We start from the raw sequence: 21,944 nt of genomic DNA on the forward strand, positions 1-21,944 counted from the left end.
ACTCATTAAAAAACTTAGAGAGAAAAAAGTCCTCCTGAAAAGATTAGCATTCTGATACAGGTTCAGAATACTGTACATGTTAGCCATTATCACAAATTAAAAACTTTTGACAGTGAATGTAATAACTAAAATAAAAGAATTTTCATCACCAAAGTGCAGTTTTTAAACATCATACGTTTTTTGAACTTTGCAGTCAACTTCACCCCATTTAATGGTATATCTTTACAGATATTCATTGCACAATTATGAAATATTTGAAATACAGTGAATATCTGGCATTAACCTTGAGATTATCTGCATGTGTGGTTGTATACAAAATGTTTACGCAAAAGCACAACCTTTGAGTCATTGACAGGTGCACATAAAAACATAGAAAACTTGCTAGCTTTGGTAATAAAGCCTTCGTCAAGTTAAAGTGTAAAACACACACACACACACACACACACACACACACACAGAGAGAGAGAGAGAGAGAGAGGAGAGAGAGAGAGAGAGAGAGAGAGAGAGAGAGAGGGGGGGGGGGGGGCTGGGGGGGAGAGAGAGGGAGAGGGAGACAGAGAGAGAGAGAGAGAGCCCACACCTCTGTGCCCCTATGTAGTGATGGGTGGACACACAATGCTAGCATTGCAGTTTGGCAGGTGGCCCAGGGTGGGGTGGTGATTGTCGCAGGTGGGGTGAGTAGAGGGGGGGAGGGGGGACACAGGAAGGGGAACTTGAGGTGGGTAGCTAGTGGCTCAGAGGAAGGCAGCCAGTTTTCTGGCTAGGAATGCAAGAGGGAGGGGTGGCAAGTACACAGACTAGGCATGTGATGCACAGGTCTCAGAGCTGTTGGGGAACAATGCCCGATGAAAGTGAAGAGACATGAATTGAGAGATAGTGACAGGACATGGGAAGGAGAAACTGTTGGGTGGAGAGTATGCGGACAGTGTGTTAACAGAACTTGATGCTAGGAAAGTTATGGGAGATAAGCCTGTGACTGGGCTGGACTGGGATAGGAAGTGCGGGGTGGATGGATTGGGCAGGCCTTGCACTGTGTCTTCCACAGTGATACAATTTCCGTGGCAAGGGGTTGGAAGTTAGTATAGCATAGAGGTGGACTAGGATGTTGTGTAGGTTGGGTGGGCGATGGAACACCACTTGAGTAGGGGTGTGAAGGCTCTAGAGGAAGATGTCACTCATTTCAGGGAACGATGATAGACAATGAAAGCCCTGGTGAAGGATATAGATCATTTGTTCCTGTCCACCGTGACACTGGGTGAAGAGGGGGCAGCTCCCTTGTAACTGATTCTTGTGGATGGTGGGGAAGGGGTTAGGGGTATGTGACGATAGGGCATGGAAAATCTGTTTGTATACAAAGTTTGGTGGGTGGTGCCTGTTAGTGAAGGCCTTTAAAAGAATGCCAGCATACTGGCAAGAGAGTGCTTGTGACTACAGGTCTACATGTGGTCAGACTGTATGGGAGGGATCTTTCGGTGTGAAAGGCAAGAGAACTGTCAAAATCAGGTGCTGTTTGTGGATAATGAGTTTAATAACAGACGTAAGTGTAGATGAAGTCATCAGAGAGGAGGTGGTCAACACTCAGGAAGGTTGCACATTGGGTTGAGGAGGACTGGGTGAAGCAGATAAGTGAGAAATTATTGAGGCTGAGGAGGATTGAGGATAGGGCATCTTTGCTCTGAGTTCAGATCACGAAGATTTCAACAGTGAACACTCACCAGGGAAGGGGTTTGGGATTTTGGGAGGGTAGGAAGGTTTCCTCTAGATAGCCCACCGTGTGTGTACCCATAGCCATTATGTGGATTTGTTCATACATCTTCCTCTCAAAGTAGTAGTAGTAGTAGTATTGGTAAGGAGTATGGGTTTTGAGTCTGAAAGATGTTAAGAGAGGTAGTGTTTGATTACAGCAAGGCTTGGGCATGAGGGATGTTGGTGAATTGGGATGTGCCATTAACTGTGATGGGTAGGGGTCCAGGAGATAAAGAGGTAGGGGTGATGAAGTCAGTGAAGGAAGTGGTTAGTATCTTTTGTGAGAGACTAGGTTTCACATAATTAATTGGAGGTGTTGGCCAACAAGAGGGGAAATCTGTTGGTAGAAGCACAATAACCAGCCACAATGGGCCATCAAGGATTGTTGGATTTATGGATTTTGGGGGGCATGTAGAAGCTAGGTGAGTGGGATGCCATTGAGAATACACCAACTACTTCATGTCACACAACTACTTTGAGGGGAGGATATATTAACAAATCCACGGCACAACGATGGGCACTTGCCTGGCAAACTAAAAGTTAACCTTGTTGTGGGCTATCTAAAGGAAATTTTCCTAGCCTCCTGAAACCCCAAACGCCTTGTCTGGTGAGGGCTCATTGACGATATCTTCAAGATCTAGCTTGAGGGCCAAGACACCCATTCTCATTCCCTTCCAACCTCAACAACTTCTCTCCTATGTGCTTCCTCTGGTCTTTCTCAACCAGAAGTGCCAACTTTCTGGACACTGACGTCCACCTCACGGTTCCATCCACATGCCTGTCTACATTAAATCCACTAACTGCCTACAGTATCTGCATTTTGGCAGCTGTCAACCCTTCCACACCAAAAAATTACTTTCACACTGCCTGACCACCCATGGTTTTGAGGAGTAATGGATAGGATAGTAGCCTCACAGACAGGAGATTGTGTGTTTGAATCTTGCCTGGGGCAGTAAATCTTTTCTAGTTTTAAATTTTTATCAAAATGCCTTTGATCATCATTTTGTTTAATCAACTGATTTAAATGTCATTTTTTATTTCATTCCTTTGTCACCTCATTTTAATCATATCAACTTCTTCATTTGCTCTCATTTTTTCCTATCAATCTTTTTCCACTTGAAACCTTTGTTTGTGAGGTTTTCATTAATTTTGTGTGTTCATTTAAATTTAATTTCTTTTGTTTTACCACACTGTTTTTTTTGTCCACATTAATGCGTTCATTAGATCTTTTTTGCATTTTGTTTGAATTTCATTGTAATTATAAATCCATCTTTCCTTTAAATCTTCGTCTGCTGTATTTTGTCTGTAGTGCAGTAGGTATTTAGGTTATGTTTTAAATGTTTGTGTGATGATTACCATGCAAAAAAATTTCCTGGCTGTTAACGAAAACTACATTTTTCACATCACTGCACAGTCAGTATAAATAGATTATTTGGTCTTTCATTTTTTAACTGATAGGTTAGAATTGTCAGATAATTTAATATTATAATAGATAAGCATAATTAAATTCACATTCACAAAAATTCCAATTGGAAAAAGAATAGTATAAAGAAAAAATGAAATAAATGAAGAGTTCTTATGGTGATTAAAATAATGTGATAAAGGAATGGAAATTAAAAAAAAATACATTTACATCAATTAACTGAATAAAAATTATGATCAAAGTCATTTCAGTAAAGATTTGAAAATAAAAAAGATTTACTACACCTGGCAAGATTCAAACCCACAATCTCCTGCCTGTCAGGATACTATCCTGTCCATTACACCACACAACCATCAACCAAACTGTGTAATCAGAACTTCTTAACATTTTTGAGCATCACGCAAAATTCTGCTACTTTCTTCGTCAATTACTTGCAAACAAGAACTCACCAGGGTGAATGATTGCAGGGTATGATACCTGGGATGTTAACCTATACCACCCTACATTTAGTTCCATAAAGTCGATCCCACCCTGGATGCCTCTCCTTGTAAGTAGAACTCCATGCATGCATCTGTGAACACTCTTCATATTCTCTCTGTCTTCCATACTGCACTAAGGAGGCAACTGCACTTACTTGCCGTCACAGATCTCGTCCAAATTTATTCTGGTATGTGCAGTGCTCAGCTAGAAATGAGTGACAGGAGTAGTAGCTCCCAATGGCCAAGCATTTAGAAAAACTAAAACTCTTTGTGTGCAGTGGGCCAAACGCATCCCATTTATGTTAGTGTAGTTTCCAGACAGCAGTTGATGCAGCGTAAAAGAGTACAGAATGGTAATCCCAGTGTTATGGGATTGAGCCCATATGCGGAAACTTCATTTGTAATTTTTACATTGCTTACATTGTACAACGAAAATAATCCTCAGTTGTAAACTGAATGAACAGGTAACCCATTTCGAGGCTTTAGGATGTGACATATCATGTAGTCAAAATATGGACAGTCAGAAAGGAACTAATACTTGCCATTGAATATGTGGACCAATAAAAGGAAATGCTTTTGCCATTTCTGTTGCACATTCTTTCACAAGTAAGGCATTACTGAAACATTTCTGAGCTTTGGATAATTTGAAGCATACTGTACACAATGCAGTTAGAATCTTTTCTCTAAGACCTTAGGGTTCGGACTTCTCCTTTTTTTTTGTTTAATTTATCAACTGAAGCACATTGTTTGTCACAAGAGTAACACCTGGGTGTTGGCTTTGCGGAGCAAAGAGAAATGCCGAGAAAGATTATGTTACCTTTGTTTTGACTAAAGCGTTTTTTACGTATTAATCATTGGGGTTTTTCTTTGGAATTATTTACAAATAAGTACTTAATCTCCCAGTCATCATTGTAAATGTGTTTTCAATGTTCTTTGTTTTCGACATTCATAAGAACCATAGTAGAAATACAGTCACAGTAATGACCAGGATAATAGCTACAGAAAAACCAAAATGATAACCTTAAAAGTAGTGGAATATTAAGAGGAATAAAGCTGAAAAAAAACTCCGAGAGGAAGTTAACTAACAAAACAGCGATGCCTTTTTGAAGTTGGTCGGCGAGTGGAGGTATGACAGTGAACAATTTGAGTAAACAGTCAGAGAGATGCTGCCCCACTTGACAGCTGATAAATAGATGAACCAAAGCCTGTAGACAGGCCGTGATAACACCGTGCGTGTTGTGTTGAAGGGGGGAGCACTCACTAGAGGGGGATGACTCACAGGCCATACTTTGGCAGGCCTGGTATAGGCCTTTCAGCCAGTTGGAATCAGAAGCAGTGCCTCTGTAAGGTGCTGCCTCTAGACAGGACTTCAAGAACCTTTTTTTGTAATGGATGTTGGTGACAGCAACCAAGCTGTGTAAGTACGAGGTGCCATCCAAAATTTTCGGGACTGGTGCTGCCATCTGGTAAAAACCTTACCAGGGTGTATATGACCTGGGACAACCAGGAGATCCGGGAAAAACCCGGGAATATTTTAGAATTCCAGGAAGCTTTCATTGTTTTAGTTTTCAGTTAAATTTTTGTAACTTTGATTGGTAAGAACCTATACTCTAACAAAGGATATTACTGTATCTCGCTACTGCCCAAATAACATTGCAGCAATAAAACATGAACGGGAGAAAGAAAATTAAAATAAGACTTATGTTCCAAAGGAAATGCGCCATGTAGAACACCAAAACACAGTGCTCATACAAGTGTCTGCCAACAGCAAAATGTGTCAAAGGCTTTAGGAAGACTGTGCAGTGCCTCATGACAACAAATTGCTTCTGATGAGCGTGACGTCAAAACTGCTTACATTAAATTTGTTTGAGCAGTTGCAAGTGAGCTCATGCACAGTTGAGTCGCGTACGAGTAGTACCTTCTCCCACTTCTGGCTACAGAAGTGTGGCAGTAATAGCAGCCAGATGCTACCCGGAAAAATTTTACTGATGCGCCCTAAGCTGGCAGATTCATGCATGCGTAACAGACCCGGCAAACCGGGGTCTCTTCCTCGGGTGGCAGTTTCAGGGGGCGGTGGTCAAATTCATATTCTTGATGAAACAGACCTTGTTTCACAAAGCGCCTAGCATCCTGCGCATGTTGGTCTATTGATTGATTTTGAAATGCATCCCTGTAGAATTTTGAACATTTTTGAACAAATTCTAAGTTGATTTTTGAGTGTGTGCATAGTGCCAGGGGAATCCCCATTGCATCCAGAAATAAACTTTCCTGCAGACAAAAGGGGCTACACAAACTGAGCGGAATAAGCCGAACAGGTGAATGCAATCGCTGTTTTGTGGTTGACTGGGATTGCGAATGATCTGCGTTGTTACAATTACTAGCAAAATCCATAACGAGTAACAGGAATAAGAGGTAAAAAAGATTATGTATTATCTTCTTGGTGTATCCAAGAAAATGAAATTTTGACACAAAAGTTTTGGCCAGACCTTTACACTAGTAAGGGCCAGTTGTACAGTGCCCGGATAGCAGCCGCTAAAGTTGTACTCTGGGAGTAGCGTGGAAGACGCGTTGTACGAACACTTAATAACGACTAACTGGAGAATAAATGTGGAATAACTAAACCAGTAATTGTGGCGGGGTTAAAGCAGAAGAAACGGGGACATCATTTGTATAAAAATTTCTTACTACTACTTTTTGATCTCATGCTTGAGAAGCTGGAGCGCAGAAATGAAATGTGAAACTATTTCCTAACATAAAACATTTTGCTTGTAGGTGGCCTAATAGGCATTTGATATTGGTACTTGCTGAATTATATTCTGTGGTGTTATAAAAAATGCCAAAACTGTGTCATTTATTTGGAGTGTATAACAATTGCTGCAACATTAGGCAGGCCTATTTCATTTTGTCTAGCAGACAGTGACAAAATATACGTAATCAGATAAAAAAAACCACACCAATCTTGGTTACTATTTGTATTAACAGCTTTTTCGGTATTCGACAACGGCATTTCATTCTTTCATGTAGCAAAACGTTTGACAAACTTTGATAAGGTAATAGATTGTTTCCCAGAAAGGAAAGAATGCCGTGTAAATCTGTAGCAGGAGTAGAGAGAAAGAAATGCTGGAACTTAAGGATTGAAGAAATGTGTACTGTCTTGCTTGTCTCTTGTCTTTACTGGTTTTATGTATCCTATATTTAATTTTATGTCATAGAACAGCAAGTTATTACCTAATAAGCAATAAAGAGCAATAAAATTTTCTGAAGAGTTCTTTTTCTTCCGGTTGCAAATAATCCCATCCAATATTAATTCAGAGATAGGTTTTTTTTTTAGGGCAGGATGTCAAACTGGCCAACTGGGAGAAGGAGAGGCACCGCAGGACATTTTAATTTCCACTGTCTTGAATATAGTTTGATGTCATTCATTACAAAATATTACACATTTGAATTTTACAGAGCGAAATACAGTGACGATCAATAGAAAAATGCTGAGTGAAGAGGCGTGACACTGCACTTTGACACACTTACGACCATTTAAAATGTCTCACATTTCCTCAAAAACGTATGTTTTATGTATCAGACTGTTCGGAAGTATGTGCGCTACAAAATGAATTTTTTTGAAAAGTGTGGTTGTGGCTGGGCGGTTCTAGGCGCTACAGTCTGGAACTTTGCGACTACTACGGTCGCAGGTTCGAATCCTGCCTCGGGCATGGATGTGTGTGATGTCCTTAGTTTAGTTAGGTTTAAGTAGTTCTAATTTCTAGAGGACTGATGACCTCAGATGTTAAGTCCCATAGTGCTCAGAGCCATTTGAACCATTTCTTGAAAAGTGAATTTTTTAAATTATTGGTGTCCTGCCTCAAACAATCGAGGGGGGGGGGGGGGGGGGGGGACACAATATCTTGTATTGCCCCGGTTCTGAAATATCATAGATCCGGGGCTGATGCACAGAGCAGTCTGAGTTGTAGTGAGATTTGGATAGTCCCCATGTGGCCCTTGTTTACGTTTTACTGATTTTGCTGTTCCCTCTTCGTCTATTGCTCTCACGTTAAATGAAAACAAAAAGGATTTTTTCTGTGACCGGGAGCTATCAAGTGAATTAAAATACATTCACACAATTACGGAAGGCTAAAATTTGTTGTTAGTTTCAGACTATTTTATTTCCGCCTTTCTGACAGTCAAGCATTAATTGCCTTGCAGAACAATGAAGTTATTTTTGTCGGTTTGCTAAAGAAATTTGACTTTCATTAATCTTTTCCACTGAGGCATTCAATTTATTTGAAACGAAATGTGTAATTTCACATTATTGGCTAGTTCTAACTGTTCGCTGAATTTCAAGTGCACGTTTTCATCTTCTAGCATGTTTGAAATTATAACATAATAAAGAACCAAACATGAGATAATAAAGTGCTGGTACTCCAAGAAAATTTACATGCGAATTTGCACTTTAAGCCAAATTATGCATTTTAGTATGGTCCACGAAATTCCGATGCTCTTACAGCATCTGCTAATGTCTTGTAAAAGACATAATGGAAAATATTTTAATGTCTTACTCATATGATCATTCGAGCTTCCTGCGTCATCGTAGATCCGCGAGTGACGCCTGTTATCTGTTGCTCTCTGGAAACTGCTTAAAGAAAACCTATTTCTAACAGGTCACGGGAAAATATTGTGAATGATTGTTTGAAAAGTGTTACTTTCAAAGTCAATTTCCTTTTACGCAAGATGGTCTGTGTACAAGGATGTACAATGAATACCTTAAATCACTGAGCATTTGACTCTCATCTAAAAATCAACTCTTTGAGGATGACCAATATAATTTGGAGCCCAGAAGATCACACATTTATGTCATTGTTAAAAATTTTACTGGCACATTTGTAATGTATCTTAAAGTGTAACATGTGCAAAAAAGATCAACATTATATGTGAAAGCTTAGCTTCTCTTGCAGCTTATTAATCTTCGAGACTAATATGTGAAAGCTTTTTTTTCCCTTGTAGCAACGCTGTGTATATTAATTTAAACCATTAATGTTTCCTATTTGTGTGTTCGCACTACTTAACGGTGATATTCCTATCGGCCGACTACATCACATGTCCTGTGCCCTGAATATCCTCTGTCATTGGCTGGTGAGATCACGTAATACGAGCTATGAGTGGCTTACAAAAGTGCATCGTAAACTCGATTTCAGTGCTTCGGAAAGTAACCTGTGGTGTTTGTTGGAATTCGAATTTATACTTTCTAACATGAAAATATACAGTGTAGATGTTGCTGCACATCAGCCATCTTTCCAAACTCCCCCCTCCCCCCCCCCCCCCCCCCCCCCCCGAATTTCGTTTCCTAAGGTGGCAGGAAATTCTACGCCGGTGTATAAAACCATAATCATTCAAAGGATTGAGAAGTTTTACAGTTTCGAGGAATAGCGTACTGTCATGTAACACGGAAAAAGTGTATTTTCACCTGGGAGAAAGTTTATTTTTTACAGGGAAAAATCCGGGAATTTTTTTAACTTTTGGACTAATGGTCACCATCACACTCGAAGTAGTTCCCATCTGCAAGTACACACTGGTTCCAGCACTTCTGCCACTTGTCAGACGTTTTCTGGAAGTCCTGTTCTTTGAGGGTGATTATCACTGCCAGCGATGCTTCTTGAATCATCTCTAGACTGTCGAACTGAGGGCCTTTCAACTTGAGTTTCAGTTTCGGGAATTGCGTGAAGTCGCAATGTAGACATCTGGCGAGTACGGTGGGTGGAGTACAACTGCCATGTTCTTTTTTGCCAAAAAGATCCTGGTGAGCAAGGACATGTGACAGGGTGTGTTGTCGTGATGCAGCAGCCAGTTCCATTGACGCCAAAGTTCAGGGCATCGTTGTCACATGTTTTCACAGAACCACAGTAGTATGTGGAATTGGTTGGGTGGGACAAATTCTTTTTGCACAGTTCTCTTGGTATGATGTCATGCTCTTCACCTGTCTCGCTTTTTTGGGTCTTGGCGAGCCCTATCTCTTCCACTGGGACGATTGTTGCTTTGTCTCTGGGTCATAACCATAACTCCACCTCTCGTTGCCAGTGATAACCCGTGGCGAGAAGGTTGGATCATCAGATGCGGTCTGACGAAGGTCCGTGCACACTTCAACCCAAATGTTGAAGTTTGGCAACAATGCCTGGCATTGTGCAGCTAACGGGCCTTCCAGTGTGAGCAACATCTTCAATGTCTGTACGGCCAGCCCTGAACCGAGCATGCCCCTCAAACACACATGTACAGCTCATGCTCTGTCCCCCAAACACTTGTTGAATCATTTCTAGGGTCTCCATAGGACTTTTCCTGAGATTTGTACAGAATTTGATACACACGTGCTGTTCTGTTCATAGATCCACCGTAAAATCGTCACACACAAAACACAGAGTATTACGGAAATCACTGTGGACACACAACACATCCTCCTAGCTGAATGCCATTTCACACATTGGCTCATCAGATATGCAGCTCTCACCACCTAGTGGTGCAAAGATCTAATACTCCTACTTTCCAGATGGCAGCACCAGTCCCAAACATTTTGGATTCCACCTCTTATTCACTCTTAAAGCCTGCCTAGTCAGTTTCGACCACCAACCCTTTAGGATTAGGGAAATCCCCCTTCACCCTGCAGCTGAAAACTGTCTGAGTCGACCATTAAAGCGAACGGGGCTAGCACACCTGGGTGGCCAGGAAATTAGAGGTCGCTTTAGGGCCTGTCTGTACACAGTCTATCTGTAGTCTTAATAAATGCTGGTACACTATTTTCCACATTATCAGAGTGAATTAATTTTAATACATAATTTAGTTGCAGGCATGGGTCATTGGCAGGTTAACTGTTTAAATACTGAAATACATCTCTATGACCCCAACTTTCTTGTAGCTGAACTGTGTATGAATTGGAAGACTGGCTATCCTTAACATTTTTAGCTGTGTACTGTTAAGATTGAGAAGAACTGGTTCATTAATTTTGTGCAAATTCTCATTGTGCGTGTCTGACTGCCTGCCAAAAATTTCAATCTGAACGAAGAATTATGTAACACATATTATTGTTGAAATATACTATGTGCTGCATATCTGCCATGTTGGTAGTAATAGGTAAATAGGAAAGCTATGTCATGCAATATGTAACAAAGAATGTTATATTATTGTGTGAAATAGAATGTCTTCTGTACATGTCTAGTTGGTGGGTGTGAGTCAGTCAGTGATCATAAAAGTGAACTGAATTTTATTTAATCCTGTAGGATTATATGGTATGCAGTGAATGTGCATGTAAAATAGGACATATCAAAAATACAAAAACCTTCATTATCAAATACTTCCTAACTATTCTAACACCATTGATTATAATTAACAATATTTACAAATTTAATGTGAGCAGTACTCATCAACAATTCCATTTTCCAGGATCCATTGAGCTGTGGTGTTTGCAGACATGTATGCTCTTCTCTCAAGCTGTGTCACAGTTTGGTAATTGTTCAGTATTGTCATGTCACCTGCGTACAATATTTTCTTCTCTTTCCCGTCAACACCTATGTGATTAACAAACAGATTAAACAGCAATGGCCCCATTACTGATCCTGTGGCACTCCGTATTTGATGGTTTTGGTTTCTGACTGATATGCATCCCCTATTGATACATATTAGTTCTTGTTGCATATGTATTATTCTATCCACTTCCTGCTTGCCCTTGAATACTATAGTTTTCCAATTTTCTTATCAGTATTTCACAGTCAACAGTGTTGAATGCTTTGGAGGGACCCAGAAACATTGCAGATACAACTTGTTTTTCATCTAAGGACTGTATAATCTATTCTGTCAGATTGACAATTGCTCATTCCATAGATCTACTCTACCTGAAACTGTGTTGTGATCGTATGACAATGTTGTATTTGTCCAGATAGTCAACTAATCAGTTATACATAAGCATTTCCAGGATTTCTGAGAAACCTAATACCAGTGAAATTGGCCTGTAGTTGTTGGGGTTGTCCTTGTTGCCTTCTTTAACGCTGATACCCCTCTGCTTATCTTCAGTTTTTCTGGAAAAAAATCCATCTCTGAGAGAGCTGTTTGCTATGTCCAACAATGGTGAGATTATTTGCTCACTTACTTGCTTTATTACATGATTCGATATTTCACCACCACCAGCTGATTTACTGGACTGCAGTTTCTTTATAGTTTCCCTGAGTTCATCTTCTGTGACTGGTTTCAAGAACATGGTTCTGCTTGATTTTTGTGATAACTTAGTAACCTTCCTTTGTGGACTGTGTCTTTCCAGTTCTCTATCACATTTATGTTGTTATCATTGAATATGTTAGCTATTTCTCTACCATCTGTAACCATTGTGTTGTTGGTATTTAATCCTGTTTTAGGATTTTTATGCCTTTTCTGGGGACATGAGCTTAACTTATTCCATAATATTAATACTACAGATGATTCCTTTGTTGTACCATTTTTACTTAAGTTAATGTTATTAGCTCTTAAAATATACCGATGTGCAGAACTTAGGCATGGAAGTAACTTTCATTTGACGTTACTCCCAAGTGGCATTGCTCAATGACAAGTCACAGCCAAGTAACATAGCTCAACATAGCTCGATGAAATTTGTACTGTACATCAAAAGAACTGCTGCAGTATAGTGTTTAGGGTAACTGAAAGAAATATTCCCTGAGACAAGTAGGTATGACATTTTTATTCAATGACAACCATTACACTGAAGTTACTGTAATTGGCGATGGCCCCTTGGACATTACAAAAGTTGAGGCACGGTTCTTAATATGGTGTGTGATCACAATGAACAGTGATGCGTACTCTGCAATGTGCTTCCATGCTGGCCAAAAGATTGTAAAGGGTTCTTGGAGGAGGGCATTCCATTCTCTGCCAGTGCAGTTGACAACTACTTGGACGGTCATCAATGCATGTGGCCGTGCTGCAGTACATCTCCCCAAACCATCCCACACATGCTTGATAGGATTTAAGTTGGGTGAACATGTAGGTTAGTCCATTCACCAAATGTCCTCTCATTCCAAGAGCTGCTCCACCAACACTGTTTGGTTTGACTGTGCATTTGAAAGATACTGAGATCAGTACACCCATGCCAAATTATGCCTCCCCATACCACCATACCTGGGTGTGTTACTTGTTCCCCACCTCTTGCCATATGAGGGTATGTCTAGCATTGTCCAACATTATTGTTTTGGTGGTCCACCAAACATTTGGGCATCAGAGCAAAGTACAATTTTTTATAGCTAAACTGAGTCATTGGTTTCATGTGATTTACAGCAGGGGAATTAATGTAATGAACTACCATGGCAAACATCAAAACATGTACATCTACATGGATACTCTGCAAATCACATCTAAGTGCCTGGTAGAGGGTTAATCGAACCACCTTGACAGTAATTCTTTATTATTCCAATCTTGTACAGTGGATGGAAAAAACTAACACCTATATCTTTACGTGTTAGCTCTGATTTCCCTTATTTTATTATGAAGATCATTTCTTCCTATGTAGGTCGGCGTCAACAAAATATTTTCACATTCGGAATATAAAGTTAGTGATTCAAATTTTGTGAGAAGATTCTGCCACAATTAAAAAGCCCCTTTGTTTTAATGATGTCCATCCCAAATCCTGTATCATTTCAATGACACTCACTCCCCTATTTTGCGATAATACAGAATGTGCTGCCCTTCTGTGAAATTCCTCTATGTACTCTGTCGATCCTATCTGGTAAGCTGTATTCTAAAAGAGGACAGACAGGCGTAGTGTAGGCAGTCTCTTCAATAGATCTGCTACATTTTCTAAGTGTCTTGCTAATAAAATGCAGTCTTTGGTTAGCCTTCCACACAACATTTTCTGTGTGTTTCTTCCAATTTAAGTTGTTTGTAATTGTAATTCCTAGGTATTTAGTTGAATGTGCAGTCTTAAATTTGACTGATTTCTCATGTAACTGAAGTTTGTGTGGTACAGTGTCAAAACATCTCTTCACACTCATGTGAATGACCTCACACTTTTAATTATTTATGGTCAAATGCCAAGTTTTGCACCATACAGATATTTTTTCTAAATCGTTTTGCAATTTGTTTTGATCTTTTGTTGACTTTCCTAGTCGATATATGACAGCATCATCTGCAAACAACCAAAGATGGCTGCTCAGATTGTCTCCTAAATAGTTTATATAGATGAGGAACAGCAAAGCGCCTATAACAGTAACTTGGAGAACACCAGAAACTATTTCTGTTTTACTTGATGAATCTCCGTCAGTTACAATGAACTGTGACCTCTCTGACAGCAAATCATGAATCCAATCACATAACTGAGATGATATTCCATAAGCACGCAATATCACTACAAGCTGTTTGTGTGGTACAGTGTCAAAAGCCTTCTGAATCAGTTTGCAATCCCTTGTCAACAGCACTCATGTGAGTAAAGACAAAAACAAAGTTTATTTAACTTTTGGAAGTAATGATAAATATGCTCTCCATGAAAATGATGCATGTTCACCTGTCGAAATATTGATGATGTTCCCCAGCTGCCTTCCTTTAAGTTAACGAAATGTTCGATGTGTGGGAGAAGCTCAAATTACACATTATAGTTCATATTTTAAAATTTGTATTGTTTCTAACCTCCCCACATAAATTGTTGTTAATCTGTCCTTTGGTGACTAATTTGTGTCCTACTAGTGCATCTGAAAGCAGACATGTAAGTCTCCAGGCTTTTTGGTAAAGGCACTCACGGCCCTGAAATCAAAAATAATTTGTGCTGCCACCTTTCCATAAAAATGATGATGATATTATTATTATTATTATTTTAATTTACTTTAATTTATTTTAATGTATTTTTTAATTGATTTGTTTGTCCTACTAAGGACCTCATGAAAAAACTTAAATCTTCCCCTTTCTTTCTTTTCCAGGAGTTTTTCATTTGTTCCCTATGTTTTGCTCTTCCTCCTCCTGTTCATGTTGTGCCTGTCTTTCTCTCTGTTTTCTCCAGGAAGCCATTGGAATATCAAAATGGGTCCATCTTCGTATCTGGTAGCATTTGGTCTGCATCCATAGCCCATGTGAGGGCCAGCTTAAATAACGCCTTCATACTTACAATCTCAGTTTGAAACGTGAATTATTGTTATTATTGATGGTGGTGGTGGTGATGGAGGCAATCACTGAAAGTTTGGGATTTTATCTTACTTTTATCCAAGGAGTACATTGCAAAAGACTTCATAGTCACATTGTGACAGATGTTCTCATTCATTATTTTTTCATTAATAGTTATTCTGAAGATGTTTCAGCTTTGTGTCCTTTCTGGCCATATGCGCACTTCCTCTAGACCTTTGTCAACATTCTGCATCATGTACTAGGGATTGCCCCCCCCCCCCCCCCCCCCACACCCTGTCCCCACCCTCTGACATAGCTGTTGGTTTCCTCCCATCTGTTATGACACTCATAATTAACCAAACGCTATGGCTAATTTTTGTCATATTTTTTCATACATTTACCTAGTGGCATGTATAATTTCTAAAAAATCTCAAGTTCTTATTTAGACTAAGTATCACTAAAATTTATAGTTCCGTTTTAAAGGTTACAGCTAATTACAGTTAGCACTATAGTTTGATACATGAAAAACTTTGTGAGGTAATCAGCTTAGTTACATATAATGTCCCACATAAACACAGAGCTAAGCAGTCCGACTTCCCTATAAAGTACTCTAAATTATCCAAAAGTAATTATCTTCTAAAATCATTAAACTCAAAGTTCATAACCCATGCTAATTTCCATCACACATTTTGTCATAACTACTGTTAGATTCTGAATTTTGACTGCATACATTTGTTGCCTTAATTTTTCTGTAAAAATGATGTATAGCATTGATTAATTTACTTGCTAATCAGTTATTTAATGTATTTTACCATATGGCAATTGTGTGTAAATAAGGGGGGACACATTGCATGAGGAGAATTTTTTGCATGTATTTTTATAAATTTCTGACCACCATCATTTTCTGTAAACCAAAATCATGTTAGTTTTGCTAGTTCTTCCAAAACAATAAAATCTAACCTAGCCGATTTTCAAAGCATAATGTAACATACAAAATAGCATCTCATTCTAGTGTCCATCTATAAGTAGTCACACATCACCAGAAATTGGCAGTTCACAATTTGTAAGTTCACAAGTAAGACTTGTGTTGGGCACACTCACAATGTTAACTCACCCCAGTACTGCACACATTCAGTACATAAAAATATGCACACTGAAAACCACAAAACTTGAGAACTTTAATGTTTAAAGACTTGAGAGTGATTTCTGTAACCTAAATTAAGGAACATTTTAATTGAACTGTGTTGTGATGAGTAAGAGTGTGAAATGTCATTGTTATCGACACAAGTGATGGTTAGACACACTGAAGCTCTTTATGAACTGGGTTAATTGAACTACCAAAGTTTAGTATTTTCTCTAATAAACTGCTACTGGGTAGTGCTAAGTATGAACTGTGACATTTTAGAGTAAATGTGAACTGTGTTGTTGTGCCATAGCATAATCATTACCTTTGCCACTGTAATCTTAGGGATGATCTAGTCCAGCATGCTAATAAACGTTTGTACTTGACAAGCTGGTCACTGTTATTAATAATCCTAGTGAAGAATAAATGTGTGCATGAGTGCAAACGAAACTGAGGTGCCAATAACATCTTTGCTGAAACACCATCCCACACTCAATTACACTTTCAGCTTTTAGGTGATTAAAAGTGGTGCTACTGAGGAAAGATTATGAGAACCTGGTCAGTGTTTTGTCCATTTGGAAGCATTTGTTCATTCTAGGTGGCAAAACAGAATTCTGTGTTTGCTGTCTTCAATTTATTCTATTTTGCATTATATTTCTTCTTTCTATTTGTGTACTGTGAGATTCTGTTTTAAAAAATTTTGATCTAGTGTGTCGTATAAGATAGTCCTGTGTTTTGGTTCTGTTTTGGCTGGTGTTTCTTAGTGTGTTGATCTTGTTAGGTAGTGTCCTTCCTGCAGTTTTGTTCATGGGTGTGCTTTCTTTCTTTCTTTGCCCAAAGAAAGACATTTCTTCAAAATCAGTTCACAGATATGGGAATGGATATATAACTGCATATCATTTTCTCCTTGTCAAATAATGTACTCAAATGGTTTTAAACTTGTCCATCTTGTCATAAATTTCAGTATTATCTCTTGCTTGTGATCTTCTGTGAAAAATGTAAAAGAAATATGTTTTTGAAGTTACTTAAAATGTTGTACTTTATTACATTGATATGCTAAAATTCTGCAGTATTTTTGTTATGAAGAGCTATATGTATTGTGTGAAAATATTGTTCTGAGTGTTACTAGGGAATTCTTGCACAAAAAAGTGAAATAAAATGCACAAAGATTGAAAGAAAATATTGATCTTTCAAAATGTTCATATTTAGTATCTGTGTGTGGCCATTTTGTGATATTTAGTTACTGTGTAGCCATTATGCTGCTCCTGACAAAGAATACAAATGTTACTGATATTACATATATGGTGTTTTACATCAGTCAGAACCTTTATTTTAACTCAATGGGCAGAAGATACGCGGCTTAAATATTAGAAAAATATAGTTTTTGTGGCAGCACTCCCAAAATATAACAGACTTATTATCTATTGCTCTATGAAAACATCCAGATGCGTGTGACAAACATGCCTTATAAAGAGAGAGATATTTTATGTGGGAGAGCTATGGAGACTTTCACTGTAGTGACATTTGCAGAAGGTTAGAAATGTTAAATCTTTCTTGGAAGAAAGAGCGTGTTGTAGTAATGGGGTATGTGGAGCACGTTTCTTGATTTGCACAAATAGCTATTGACTAATCGACATAGTGATCCTGATTACAGTGTATGAATTGATTCCATGTTTTTTTTTTATTTTATTGCAGGCTGAAAGACTGTTGTCTTTTATCCCTCCTGATGGGAACTTCCGTCTTATGTCTTACCACATTGGATCTCAAAATATAGTAGCGATCCCTATATATGTAAGGCATAGTATTTCCTTTAAAGATGTTGGAGGAGGAAGACTGGATCTCACTGTGGGACCAAAACAGACAATTGGTAGAACTGTGAGTAAGGTTTTGTTTATAAGTAATCAATTTTTTTAATTATTAGTGGCCAAACACTGTGAGTGAAGTTAGCATTCAGAGCTGTGTAAGTAGCAGGTCATGTTGTGTAAATCTATGCTGCTTAACATTGTATAACTGAGAGAAGAGACTAGACATGTATACAAATATTTTATTTGTTTATTTTATTTTTTCAATGTTTTGTTGACAAGGAACCAGCAACTTTGTTAAATTTCTTAAAGTTTTTATTAACAATTCTCTTACCAAATCAAAATTCTGACTTGGTAAGAGGCACTTATGGGTTGTGGCATTCATTCTGCAAACATTTATAAAGCATGTGTTGCCACTTTGATGTTTATTATTAAGATCAGGCACTGTTAGTGCAGCCTCAGTAGGCCAGACTTAAAAATAAACTTTTAAGATTTGAAACTGGTTGCCTAAAATAATACTGTAACTGTGACAGAATCATTAATAACTGCTTTAACAAATGATATTTCTTTCAGCAAAACCTTTTATTTATCCTCCTCACATTCTTACATTGCCTGAGGGATGGGGGGAACTGTTACAATAAGAAAGAGAGAACCTAGTTTTCTTAACAGAAATTTAGAGGAAACATTTAATGTACATAGCTGTTCTTTTGTTTTCCAGGTCGAGAATGTTGTTATTGAAATTCCAATGCCAAAATCTGTGCTAAACTGTAGTCTTGTTCCTAATCAAGGGAAATATTCCTTTGATCCTGTCAGTAAAGTACTGATGTGGGATATTGGACGTATAGATACATCGAGACTGCCAAATCTCCGAGGCACGGTGAGTTCACTTAAACATTATAATTTGTTAGTTGTATTTAAACAAACACACACACACACACACACACACACACACACACACACACACAAAGTGTAAGACATAAAGTAGCTAATTTGCACACAATTTGTGTGTTTAGTTGATTACTGAAAGAGAATGGACCAATTACTCGGAGGCCTTTTAACACGTCAATTGGCATTGTCCAGGTAAGATAGTTAACTGGAGCACATGACAGTTTACATTTCTGCTGTGCTGGATTTCTGTTTTGTACATTTGGATACACTTACAATCTCTCTGACATAATAAAACTGCAAGTGCCCAACTGCCACAGAACATTTGCGCACTCTTTAGCCTTCGCTCTTTGCCCTTCTCATTCAGCAGTTTATTAGCTTACCAAGAATCCACTTCTGTTGCACTCCATTGTCCGAACTTCCATTTAGTCAACATCTCATGTCTTCAAACTATATGATGATCATCTAATTCCTTCTTTTTTATCGATTTATAAAGTTTTGCACTTTCTCATTTTCACATTTTCTTCTTAGCAACTAGGAAAGGTGTTGAAAAATCTGTCTATCTTTGTTGCAGATGTTAGCTGTACAGTAATGTTTACGAATCATAGGTGTTACACAAGTTTTCTTGACAGTTTTAGTTTTACTTGTACTACAACTTTACGTATATAATGTATAAAATCCAGGTACTTGGTGTTTAAAAGCTATGAATGAGGGGTAAAACGTGTTTGTCCAGACAAGGAAAGTGTTTCTGACGCAAAGGTATCAGGGTAATAATGTGTAACAAAATTCTGGCTGGGTGAAATGCTGTGTCATGTTATAAAATGAAATGGAATAGATGTGATCTGTCAGCTAACTCGGTGACCTTCCTTTCATTTTACAGTATGACACATCTTTTCAAGCATAAAAATTGTAATAGGTTTAGAAGTGAGTCTTAAGGAAAAGTAACTGGATAATTAATTTTGGTGATATACGAGTGGAAACATCCTCGATGTTATTCTTCTTGATGCAATAATTTACCAACAGCCGTATGATTTGTAGATGTTTATTTTATTTTATGAACTTCTATGTGCTGCTACCAGTTTTGGCATTACGTTGATGCCATCTTCAGGCCCCACTTGTCATAGTTGTAAAATCGCTATACACGGAAGGAGCCATATAACTGGACCCGTGACTGTGACGAGTGGGGCCTGAAGATGGCATCAATGTAATGCCGAAACTGGTAGCAGCACACAGAAGTTCATAAAATAAAAGAAACTTCTACACATCATAAGGCTGTTGGTAAATTATTGCATTGAGAAGTTCATGCCAGCTGTCATCCCACAATCCATAATGGATCAACGAAGATTCAATGTTATTCAGTCTGTGTATTGAGCAAACAGTAAAGGAAACAAAAGAAAAATTTGTAGTAGGTATTAAAGTCCAAGGCGAGAGCTTTTATACTCAACAGCACACGGGAGATCTTCAAAGTAGATTTTTTCATGATTTTACAAAAAGTGCTTTGCACTTCTGTAGGGTATTGATATAAGGGTACGACTTGAAAAATCATCTAAGTGTGAAGAAAATGGGAAAGGGCAGTGCAGTCCATAAGGTCACCTTGCCTATCTAACCAGTACTTTGAATTACTACTATTACAGGAACACTCAATCTTATGAAGGAAAAGTCTTTCTGCAGTTTCCTATATTACAAGAAAATATAATTTTGTGACACTCGTCAAATTTTCGATCTGACTGTGTGACATTCGTGACAAATTGTACTGAAATCCCAGTGTATACGTATTGACACAAGTTGTATATTTGAGTATAATATGAAGACAAAAGTGTTCCTTGATTTTATGTAAAGAACGAAACTTAAGTGAAAGAGAGATTGCTGTCAAACAGTAGAAGATGTGAAAAAGTTTATAGTTGACAAACACACTGGGACAGCTGATCAGCCACAGTTAACCAAGAAACATACATGTGCTACCTTACATTGGACACTTGTGTATGTGACTTATTACGAAAGGCACCCACTGTGTCACCCACACCTCAAATAATCTCAGTAGTGAAAACAGCTGTCCAATTCAAAAAAATTGTGTGAGTAGGACAGTTAAAAATTGTGGTGTCAAGATTTCTACTTCATCCTACAAATGGATTGTAATAGTTTGGAGTAAATTTAACAGTAGTGACTTCTCGTGAATATTGCCCTGGCTGTTGACAGTGAGTGAATAGTGCCGCCATGTACATTTTCCTAGTATGTCTATCTGTGGTACAGTGTACCCTACTTCTACATTCCCAGAATTAACATTTTCACACCATTTATGACTTTACCACTCCCATTAAACTTCCTTTGTTCAAAATGGTAATTCACACCCAATTTTGCATTAACATATTTATAATGTTCCTGATTTACGCTTTATGAAAAAATGTTTGTGGGGAAAGAATATGACACAAGTGAGGTAAAATGATGCTGGCCTTAAAGTAATGTTTACAGATGTTATGTGGTTAAGTTTCTTGACAGTAGCTCACTCTGTTCAGCAGATGTCAATTGGTAAAAGTCTTAACAGTTACTGTTTTATCTTCTGCTGCTGCCCAACTCTACTCAGGATGGTGGCTGATGGGACTAACGTAGTGCCTTCGGATAAAGGTATCATGACTAGTCACAACCGTTTCCGAACTGTCCCTACTGCGCACTCGCAGCTTCACGATTGCTGTGATCTTTGTGAAACCTTTACATTAACTCGAATGCAAATGTGCATATACTTTGCGTGTTTTGTTATTTGGTCACTTGTAGTTCTAGGTGACACCATTGCTCTCTTTGCATTGCCCGATTCTTTTTGGTTTAAACAGCAAAATTTTGTACTTTTAATGTTTGGCAAGACATGTTTCAAGAATTTAATCTCACCATCTAGTGCAAATGTTTACGTAAGTAGTTATTGTGATGTTTTACCTTCAAACAATGTGGGTGACCGATTGTATATGTGGTTTTCTGGCTAATGTAGGACACACAGTAATTTTTAACCTCAAAAAGACAATTACAGTGCAATAAATGCAATACACCACATGGAAACACCACAAAAATTCCTACGTAAATATTTATGCTTGAGAATGAGAATAAATTCTTGAAACACATTATGCTAAGGTTAAAAAATATGTAACTGGTGCATTGTTTTATTATTTAAATAATGGATGACAGATCCATGTTTTCCAAAAATGATAATATGTAGGAAATTAAGTCACATAACTATATTTCCCAGACAGTTACCAGTTCTGGTTACATTAGCAGCTAAACATATTTTAAAAAAACTCTCAATATTTTTTCAATAATAAAAAAAGTCCCAGGTGAGTATTTTGATGCCTATTGTGTACATAATTATACATAATAAATTGCAAAAATGAAAGGGG

General features: G+C 38.2%; 1 protein-coding gene across 2 annotated transcripts in view; it reads left to right on the forward strand.

The window, feature by feature from the left end:
* LOC126297883 (AP-3 complex subunit mu-1) overlaps positions 1-21,944 on the forward strand; it is a 162,536-nt gene that overhangs the window by 124,149 nt on the left and 16,443 nt on the right. For both annotated transcript variants that reach the window (XM_049989178.1, XM_049989179.1), the window contains exons 7-8: positions 17,573-17,752; positions 18,398-18,556. In XM_049989178.1, the coding sequence (XP_049845135.1) occupies positions 17,573-17,752; positions 18,398-18,556 (339 nt within the window). The remainder of the gene's footprint in view (positions 1-17,572; positions 17,753-18,397; positions 18,557-21,944) is intronic.

Source organism: Schistocerca gregaria, chromosome X (assembly GCF_023897955.1).
Source record: "Schistocerca gregaria isolate iqSchGreg1 chromosome X, iqSchGreg1.2, whole genome shotgun sequence".
NCBI classification, from domain to species: Eukaryota; Metazoa; Arthropoda; class Insecta; order Orthoptera; family Acrididae; genus Schistocerca; species Schistocerca gregaria.